At 39.8% G+C, this 10,472-nt stretch overlaps 1 protein-coding gene across 2 annotated transcripts in view; it reads left to right on the top strand.

Annotated features, from left to right (window-relative positions):
• Nucleotides 1-1,111: 1,111 nt before the first annotated feature.
• Nucleotides 1,112-10,472, top strand: part of CRISPLD1 (cysteine rich secretory protein LCCL domain containing 1) — a 48,518-nt gene continuing 39,157 nt past the window's right edge. The window contains exons 1-2 of one of the 2 annotated variants that reach the window (XM_017521896.2): nt 1,112-1,549; nt 2,536-2,855. In XM_017521896.2, coding sequence (XP_017377385.1) covers nt 2,598-2,855 — 258 coding nt within the window. In that variant the 5' untranslated portion in view covers nt 1,112-1,549; nt 2,536-2,597. The remainder of the gene's footprint in view (nt 1,550-2,535; nt 2,856-10,472) is intronic. The other variant, XM_037736092.1, reaches the window with a different exon arrangement.

Genomic DNA, 10,472 nt, shown 5'->3' with positions numbered 1-10,472 from the left:
GCATCAAAACTTTTTGCCTTCTGCATCTTTCTAGTAAGTGATGCTTCCCTTTTCTTTGTGACAGGAAGCAAGGTCTCAAGTTCACCTGAGGCTTAGATTTGAGTTTTTAGGTTTGATAGCTACGGTGTAGTTGAATGGTGGAAAGAGGCAGGTAAAAGCTTGGAATGATTTGAGTTACTACCACAATGTTTTACTTTACTTGATCAAATGCTAGATACTTTAGCATTTAGAGAGAAGGAAAGTTGAGATTCTGATTTACCACATTAGGGAAGCAAACAAATGGATTAAATAGTTAAAAATAAGAATAAAAACAGCCCCACACTCAGTAGGGTGAACTGTTGTGAATTTAAAATGAGTAATTTTCTTACTCCAGATTACAAGAACAACAGAACGGACTCTCCTTTCAGTATCTATTCTAGGGCTGGGGTTTCAATTCCTGTCAGCAATTCCTGGTATATTAATTAATGGTACCCTTTATATCAACTTTTTAAATGTATACATCATCAGAAAAAAAAAAAGGGCTATGGCCGCCTTGAAAAGGCAATGTTTCATATTTTATGAATAAAGAGAGGGTCTCAGCTGTCAGGCGATTCTGAGTCTGAGTCCCACCCCAAATTCTATTGAACACCTTCCCCGTCTGGTCTTCATCAAGGATGTGGATGCCTGGAAAAAATAAAAGGAAAAACCTTTCCCTCTCCACTCTGTCCCCTATTTCCCCTTCTGTGCCTCCAAGACCGAAGGTGTTAACCCCATCCCCCACCCACTCCATGCTCTGTGGGGCAGCCCCTCCTCTGTATGGACCCTTAAAGGCATTTCCGCAACTCAGCAGAAAGGAACTGACTGGGAAGAGGATCTTTGAAAGCAGGCAAGCTGGGATGGTTGAGGGGAGCTGGGGGCCCTCCTTGCACCCATCTCCCACGGGTGGGCAGACCTTCCGGGCTCGGGTCTTGGGAGCCCGAAGCACGCCCACAAAGGCCGACCGCCCTGGCTTTGCAGCGCCCGGGAGAAGCAGGGAGGGCTGCTCCTCGCCGCTCCAGCGGGCCTCTGGCCAGGGCTGGCTGGAGGTGGGGGTGGGCGAGGAGGGGCGCTCACGTCACGTGCCCGCGCTGGGGCCGCAATAAATGCCCGCGAGCGCGAGGGAGCGACGGAAGCTCTCGGCGCCGGGTTCTGCGCGCCCGCGCTACACCGAGCAGGAGCGAGAGGTCGCCGCCGAGTCCCCGCTGCCGAGCCCCCGCCCCTCGCTCCTGCGGATAACGCTCAGGGAAGCTGGCGCGCCCACCCTGGCAAGCTAACGAAGCAGCTCCCTTCCCACCCCAACCGCAGGTCTGATTGAACGCTTTGCCTGGCACTTCTTCCAGGCTGTGGGAGCCGCAGCGGCGGAGGCTCGCGTACCCCTGCAGTCAGCGCCCCCCTCGCCGCGGACGCGCGCTGCTCGGGCCCTTCCCCAGCGGGGCTCTCGGTTTGCGGTCCCGTGTGAAGGCTCTGGGCGGCTGCAGAGGCCTGCGGTCTGGTTCGGCTCCGCTCTCCCAGGAAACTTCACACTGGAGAGGTAAGGACGATTCTAAAACTCATCGCTGGGTCGTCAGGCTGCCACCCTTTCCTATCTCCTTTTACTTCTTAAACTGTACTTAAACGAAAAAGCCAAGTTGTAGAGAGTGGTCAGGCACGAGGGGTGGGTGGGCTACTCGGAAAGCAGCGGCATCGAGACTAGTGGGAGCTCTAGTTATTGTAAGTGACTTTGTTGGCTTCTCCCCCTTCCTCTGTCGCGCGCTTTCCATTTGGGTTCAGAGAAAGAACAGTGTGTGCCTGCAGTGGAGGGGAGGAAGAGCTCTCAAGTTGCCGGAGAGTTGCTGGCTTCCTCGGGTGCGGGTCACAGATTAGTCACAAACTTTCCAGGAAATAAAGATTGAGTTCTTGACCTGAATCTGAGTAAGAAGAGACTTCCCCTAGTGACCCAAACCATTCATTCTCAGTAGTTCCCGGGGGCCCCCTAGATGTACCCATGGATGCATATATGAATAGCCTTTTGTATTTCTTTGAAACATTCACCCTCAATTTTAGAATGATGTGGACATTCTGAATGTGCAACAGAGATGGGACACTGGAATAAAATAATACCATAAATAAAATGTAACACTCTTCATAGAGAAACATGAACCTCTAGACGGAAATCAAAATTTCTAGGTATATTACATCCTTTGCGGGATATATGTAATGTATGGCCACTTAAAAGTCTTGCAATTCATATTTTCAAGCTTTGACTCTTCTAGGCTACTTTTGCCATTTAATTTTGGCCTCACGGGTATTATCTTGGATAATAGAGTTGTCTATTTTGTGGAAACTGCATTGTGAAAAGTCCTCTGGAAGAAAAAAATGTGTTGGAGATAAGTTATTTCAAAACGTGGGTGTCCATTTTCTGCTGTTAAATAGACAAATCAAACTGGCACACCTCCTTGGTAACTATTGTTTTGCTTGTGTTATTAGAAAATTTCACATCTGGCATTTTCATCTTAATCACATGACATGTCGTTATAGCCAAAAGGAGTGGAAGAGCCTGTCTTGGAGATTTTCCTGGGGAAGTCCTGAGGTCATTCATTATGAAGTGTACCGCGCGGGAGTGGCTCAGAGTAACCACAGTGCTGTTCATGGCTAGAGCAATTCCAGCCATGGTGGTTCCTAATGCCACTTTATTGGAGAAACTTTTGGAAAAGTACATGGATGAGGATGGTGAGTGGTGGACAGCCAAGCAAAGAGGGAAAAGGGCCATCACAGACAATGACATGCAGAGTATCTTGGACCTTCATAATAAATTACGAAGTCAGGTGTATCCAACAGCCTCTAATATGGAGTATATGGTAAGGACATTTTTCAAGTGGTATGTACAAAAGAAATGTTTGTTTATGCTTTCAGTCAGCAGTCCTCATGCTGTTCTTTACTCTTTAATCATTTGTTTTATACGAAGTTTGAAAAAAACATGTTCTTTGAGGGCATTTTCCTCTGCATATTCATTTATTAATATTTCTATTGTTTTTAAGAGCTCCTGACATTTGAATAGGATTAAATGCCTTTAGAGGCAATGTTCCTGCTAAGTGCCCTGGATTCTACTCTTACCAGGAAAGTTAACATAGTGAAAATGCAAAACAGCTGGTGTATTTGCTTTTAATTGACTTAGCTGAAAATTTACTTCCTATTTCCTGATAGAACTTTTAATGAATGGGGGATTTGAAGAATTCAGAGACTAATAATTGGAAGAAACTTTCTGGATTGCAGATGCGTATGTAGTTTCTTACAAACATGTAAATGAGATTGTAAAGGATACATTTTTATGGTTGCTTTATGTTGAAGAGTGCTTTGGCAATGGCTTTTTTCTCCCCTTGGATTTATTATTTGTGAACTTGAAGCTTGAAAATAAGCCTGGGCAAAGGATTAATTAAAAATATGCAACTTACTCTTAACAATCTTACATTTGCTCTGAGTAAATTAGCAACTTTAAAGAACAAAATTACTTCTTTAAGACTACTAGCATATAACTCGTGAGTATACTGTTATTTCATACCCTAAATATTTAGAAAACTTTTAAGAAATCCATATTACTTCCATGAATGAGGAATGCACTAGCAAAGCCTGATAATAAATAGTTGTTGGTGATGGCAAACTTATTTAACAAACATTGGAAATGGCATTTTCATTGCAGTTAATTTTCATGCATTCTGTTTTTTTTTTTCCTGCTTTTACCTTAGTTTTGGTGAATATTCTTGATTTAGATAATTTTTTATGAAGCATGGAAGTTCTAAGTTCCTATTGCCCATCATAAAATATGACATTACACTATTTTAACTTTTACCAGAAAATTTATTTTACCCTGAAGAAAGTAGGTGTCACTCAAGAGAACTAATCAGAGATTAAGATTTGAGACTCAGGAATGAGTTGTCTGGGTTAAACTTTTGGCACTGACACCCACTTATGTGACATTGGGCACTTGCTAATTTCTTGCTACTTCAATTTCCTGGTGTCTAGCATATATATACTCACCTCAAAGGGTTGTGAGGATAAAAGGAGATAACCTGGGTGAAGTTTAGCTCATTATCAAACATACTTCAAGATCTCAGTAAATGTTACCAAGACATATATAACTAATTTTGTTTCCTTATATGGTTTAAACATAATATCTAAGGAAATCGTTAGCTCTTCTGAAAATGCTATGCAGGATATGACATCTGTAATGTCTCATATTTCTGCTTCTTGTGTAGTGTTTATCCAAAGTGAAAAATTCTATGACTTCTTCATCTGTGAGAATTCAAACAGAGCAGCTGGTTCTGGAGCCTTTCCAACTAGGCTACTGTATGCTTATTCCATGTGAATAGGTATTCCGTTGCTTTTTATTTAAAATAAGGAAAAACTTGGAGTTCAAACCCACAAAATGAAATCTGAGAATATTTGTGTATGTTTTAAGGAATATGGGAATCACGAAAGAACAGTTCTATGATTCGTTTTCATGTCTGGCTTCCAAAAAAAATAATAATAACTATCTATTGTATGATGTCTGGTCTGGGATGTTATATGAGTTTCTTTTTAGTTTAACTGGTTTCATTCTATCCTTGAAATGTAGATTCAGAAACCAGCCAGGGTTTATATTGTGCTGCTCTTAGATAGGAACTGTGTCTCGGCCATTAACCGGGTTGAGGAGAAGTATATTGCCCAACTGTAATACAAATTTTCTAGAATACACATTTAAGGTGAAGTCTAAAATACTATTTTATTTGAAATACTGTTTTAGGCATTTTATAACAATGTTAATGAAATATAGATCATTCTTATAAAAATCCAATTTATTCAAATCATTATTTAAAATAGTTTATTCTGAGAAAACAAAACTTAAAACTGACAAAAAGGCTATTTCATGTAAAATCAGCAATGTCCTATGATAAGTACCACTGGTTTGGGCCCCTTATACCCTATGTGTCTGTCATTTCATGTTAAATGTTTGAATAACCAATTACCTTATTTGTAATTGGTGCATATTTTAGTTAACTCTTTAGCCTTAAACCTACGAGAGCCAGGTCATATCCAGATATTATTAATATTACATTTCTAATCCTACTTTTGTACTCATTTAACTTGTAGAGTTAAAAATTGAGTCTGGGCTGGGCACAGTGGTTCACACCTGTAATTCCAACACTGTGGGAGGCTGAGGTGGAAGGATCAGTTGAGGTCAGGAGTTCCATACCAGCCTGTCGAACATGGTCAAACCCCATCTCTACTAAGAATACAAAATATTAGCCAAGCATGGTGGCACATGCCTGTAATTCCAGCTACTGGGGAGGTTGAGGCACCAGAATTGTTTGAATACAGGAGGGGGACATTGTAGTGGGCTGAGATTACTCCACTGCACTCCAGCCTGGGTGACAGAGTGAGACACTGCGTTAAAAAACAAAAAAAACAAAAAAAACAAAAAACTTGAGTCTCGAATGCCTTACCTTCCTTTAAAGAGCTTATAGTGTTGATTCAGAAGAACAAAATAGGCTCATTTGAAAATTTGCTCCTTAGCAAAGACACAAAATTCTGCTTGTTCATGTCTGTGAATAATGCCAAAGGAGCACAGAACAGTAGAACATTCCTAATTTTGAGAGTTAATCAGTGGGTAAGATGAGGTATAGATTGTTTCTGAAGGTGGTCGGAAACATGAATCGTAGGAAAGAGTTGGGGGGATACGCCAGTTAGAGGAAGAGAAAGAGAAAAATGCAGGGTGGCAGGAATTGGCAGGCTGGTTGTAGGGAATTGGAAGCAGATTAAGTTCATGGAAGTGGATTAGTTGGTAAAAGCACGACCTTGTGGCAGAGTCAGGAAGGGGAGAAATAAATTATTGGTGATAGAAACCAGTAATCCTAAGGAAGGAGATTACCTACATTTAATTTGGGGTACATGGAGAAACTGGAACTTTTAGGTCATTCAGTGATACAGTTGCTGAAGAGGCAATGGATTTTGGAGGAAAATTTATTGACTTTGGACCTAGAGTGCAGCACATTCACATTTTGCTTCTGCTGCCTATTGGCACATGAACCCTGATGGTCAGCAACCATTCTAGGTGTTATTCTTCTCATTGGCAAAATAAATGAAAGAATATAAACCTTATACGTTTGTTGGACATTTTTGTGGGTTTTTAATTTGAAAAGTGCCCGTTCATGTCCTTTGCCCACTTTTTCGAGGGGTTATTTTTTTCTCATTGAGTTGTTTGAGTTCCTTGCAAATTCTGGACACTAGTCCTTTGTCAGATGCATAGTTTCCCCATGTTATCTTCCATTCTGTTTCACAGATTGTCTGTTTACTCTGTGATTATTTCTTGCTTTGCAAAAGCTTTTTAGTTTAATTAAGTGCCATTGGCCTATTTTTGTTTTAGTTGCATTTGCTTTTGAGGTCTTTGTCATAAATTCTTTGCCTAGGCCAATGTCTAGAAGAGTTTTCCCTGAGTTTTCTTGTATAGTTTTTATAATTTCAGGTCTTACATGTAAGTCTTCAATCCATATATCATACAATATCGCTCAGCCATAAAAAGAATGAAACATGTCTTTTGCAGCAATGTGGATGGACCTGGGAATCACTGTCTTAAGTGAAAAAACTCAGAAATAGAAAGTCAAATCCCATATGCTGTCAGTTACATGCGGGAGCTTGAATACTGTGTGCACATGGACATAGGAAGTGGAATAGTAAACCCTGGAGAGTTGGAAAGGTGGAAGGGGGGAAGAGATGAGAAATCATGTAATGTTTATATTACATTATGTAATGTATGTGATTATGTAACGTACATATTGTACATTATTTGGGTGGTAGTTACACTAAAAGCCCAGATTTTATCACTACACAATATATCAATGTAACAAAACTGCACTTATACTCCCTAAGTCTATTTCTTTCAAAAAAGAATACAAACCTCACAGGTTGTAATGAGATAAGACATTTGGTACTATCGAATAGATTTGCTTTTATGGGTTTTAAGACCCTATTGCTTGGTTCTTTTATGTCCCCATGCCCTTGTTTCCTATGCATCTCTGGAAAGTTTGCTCCCCAAGTTTTCACTTCTGTCCTTTTCTCTTTCTGCAAGGCCTTACTACTCCTTTGACTTTAAATATCCTGTATTTGTGGGTCCATATTCTGTATCTCCAGCTGACCACCGTGTCTTTGAGCTTCCTTTTTATATTTCCTCCTGCCTGTTGGACCATCTCCATGTAATAATTACTCCTTAGATACAATACTGAAAGCTGCAAGTGTCGAAAGAAGAAAAAAAAGTGCCTTATCCTTTTCCTCTACCCTCACCTGCCAGCCCCTTAGTTGATGATGAATAGCATTAATGTCTGCTCAGTACTTTCTAAGAAATGTACCAAAAAAACCCCCAGAAAATTGGGCACATCCTTAACTTTTTACTATACCTTTCCATATAACGTCCACACACAAACATCGGTATACTATTACTTGCCAAATTGTGTAGATTCTGTCTCAAATGTCTTTTGAATCCCTCTCTTCCATTTTATTCTAATCTTTGTTCATCTTATACCTACATTGGTACCACAGCTTCTCACCTAGCACACTGTATCAACTTGTTTGTTCTTTCATGCTTTTTTCTATTCTTTCTTTTCTTTCTTTCTATTCCCCCCCTCCCTCCTTCCCTTCTTGCCTTCCTTCCTTTTCTTTCCTTCTTGACAGAGTGGCACAACCTGGACTCTGCCACCTCTGCATCCAGAGTTCAAGTGATTCTCCTGCCTCAGCTCCCCAAGTAGCTAAGATTACAGGCATGCGCCTCCACTCCCAGCTAATTTTTTTTTTTTTTTTTCATGGAGATAGAGTTTCACCATATTGGGCAGGCTGGTCTCAAACTCCTGATCTGAAGTGATCCCTCCACCTTGGCCTCCTACGCTGGCATTACAGGTGTAAGCCACCATGCCAGGTCTTGTTCCTACTTTATTTCTAATTTAGCTCACTTTCCTCACCATTAGTAAAGCTGACGTTTCCCTCAAACCAATCTACACTGGTTGCTCAGTTGCGCAAAGGTCTGTTGACTCCGGGCTGCACACAATTTAAAACTCCCATGATTGCTTATAAACGGAAGCATGTTTTCCAGTCTGCCCCATAGTGGTCAACTACCTTGTGTTTATTTGAACCTGTGTTCCCATTGAAATACTCCATGTTCTTAAAGATGGGTATACTTCCTCATGCCCTCATGCCTCTTTACTCATTCGGTGTCGTCTGTACCTGGAATGACTGTTTCCTGTCTCCTCCTAACAAACTTTTTTTTGTTGTTGTTTTTTTGAGATGGACTTTTGCTATTGTTGCTCAGACTGGAGTCCAATGGCACAATCTTGGCTCACTGCAGCCTCCACCTCCTGTGCTCAAGAGATTCTCCTGCCATAGCCTCCTGAGTAGCTGGGACTACAGATGCCTACCACCATGCCTGGCTCATTTTTGCATTTTTAGTAGAGATAGGGTTTCACCATGTTGGCTAGGCTAGTCTCAAATTTCTGACCTCAAGTGATCCACCCACCTCAGCCTCCCAAAGTGTTGGGATTACAGGTGTGACCCAGCATGCCAGGACGGAAACTGTTATTTGTCCCTCAAAATTCAGCTCAAACCTTGTCTTTCCTGTAAAGCTTCCTCTGCTCTCACCATTCCACTACTGCGTCTCTACTCATTTAAGCCTATTTATAGTATTCAAGCCTATTTTTTTTTGCAATGAAATAGCATGTTTGTTTTCCTAAGACTGAATTCCTAGAAGGGTAAATATCACACTTTTTTTTTTTTTTTAATCTTTATAACTAGAGCTTGGTGAATAGAAGGGCTACTCAGTAAATGTTTGTTGATTGAATGTTGTTGAATGCTCAATAAATGCTTGTTGAATGAGGGGATGGATAGATGAATAGGTAAGATTATATGAGACAAATATGGTGGACAGGTAAGACAGAGAAATTAAAAGAATAAAAATTCTGGAAGGTAGGATATCAAAACCAGAGATATTGATGTGGGAAATTTTAAACACTTGAGAACAAGGTACAAATGCTTCAGATAATTCAAGATTTTTTCCCTACTTTTTCAAATTTTCATGAGCTGCTAAAAATTGTCCTATGACATAGAGCTACTAAGCTATTAGAAAAGGTATTGAAATGTTGTGGAATTTAAATAATAAAACAGATTGAGTATTTACCCCTTGTTACAAGTTTTTAACATAGAGTCCCTAAAACAGTATAGATAAACTTCAAAATAGTTTGCTGCTATAAAAAGTATACCTAAGTGTAGAATGTACTTTAGCAACCAGGGAGGGCACATGACCTAAAAAGGACACATGGGCCAACTATGTAAACTGTTTCTTGCTGTTACTACTGCTTCTCTGTCTTTTTGAGAACGGTTGGCAGACACTTCCGGAGGGTTGATTGCTATGCATGCCTCCTCTCCCCTCATGTATTGGAGAGGTTTTGGGCAGAACCTTGGCATGACACTTTTCTAAATGTAAAATGAAACACATCTGAATACCTCTCCTTTTGCTAGGCAACCAGAAGCCAGAGGCCAAATAACTGGTGGTACTTTCAGTCCTGGGTGTACATTGATGCAAACAATGGCTTGGTTTCAGTTGGTTACTTATATTCTTTCTAAGGCCTTGCTTAAATTTAGAATTTATGTTTTTTTTTTCTTCTGTACTTCAGTACAGAACATAACTCCAGAAACTGGACATGGGACAGCCTAGTTGGTTGAACAGGGTGATGCTAGTCTGGAATATGCAAAAGCGATCTTTAGCTTGTGAGTTGCTTTGTTTATTTTCTGAGATTGTTTGCCATCAGCGACATATATCCAGAATAAATGTAGATAAAGAAATGATGGCCTTATAACTTACTTGCCCATAGCTTATTTTGTAGTCTCACTACAAGCGCCAGGAATTCATTGCAATAAATATTTTATTGCACTTAAGGTTTAATGGCAATTAAGGTTATTGTAACCTTTGATTCCTAAAATAATCATTTTCTCTTTGTATACTGTTACTTGACTGGTCATTTTCAAAAATTAAATATTTTTATTTCTTTGACATATATACACCTAAATGTACATGAAATTTCTGTTTATTTAAAAAATATCATTATTACTGAAAATTACGAAAATTCCCTTATTCTGAATTTGAAATAGCTTATTTAATTTTCTTAAAGTGTTTTTGTTTTAATAGTATTATTTAGGTACAATAAAGTTGTTTTGTCTTAAGTATCATTTTATACAGAATTTTAAAGTTTACAAAACCTTAATTTTAATATTTTTAAGACTTTGACCTTTAAAATGACCATATTTTTCTTTTTGAAAATTGCTCCATAGATGGCAGTACCTATAGAAAGAAAAGTGACAACCCTGTTCTATCCTTCCTTAAATATTAGCAACACATCTAGGGGTTTAGAAAGACAAGAGAAGAAAAGTGGTTTCCATAGGAGAATGGAACACCTAGAGGC

Source organism: Cebus imitator, unplaced genomic scaffold (assembly GCF_001604975.1).
Source record: "Cebus imitator isolate Cc_AM_T3 unplaced genomic scaffold, Cebus_imitator-1.0 Scaffold22, whole genome shotgun sequence".
NCBI classification, from domain to species: Eukaryota; Metazoa; Chordata; class Mammalia; order Primates; family Cebidae; genus Cebus; species Cebus imitator.
The sequence above is the reverse complement of the archived record's forward strand: the minus strand, read 5'-3'. Positions and strand labels throughout refer to the sequence as shown.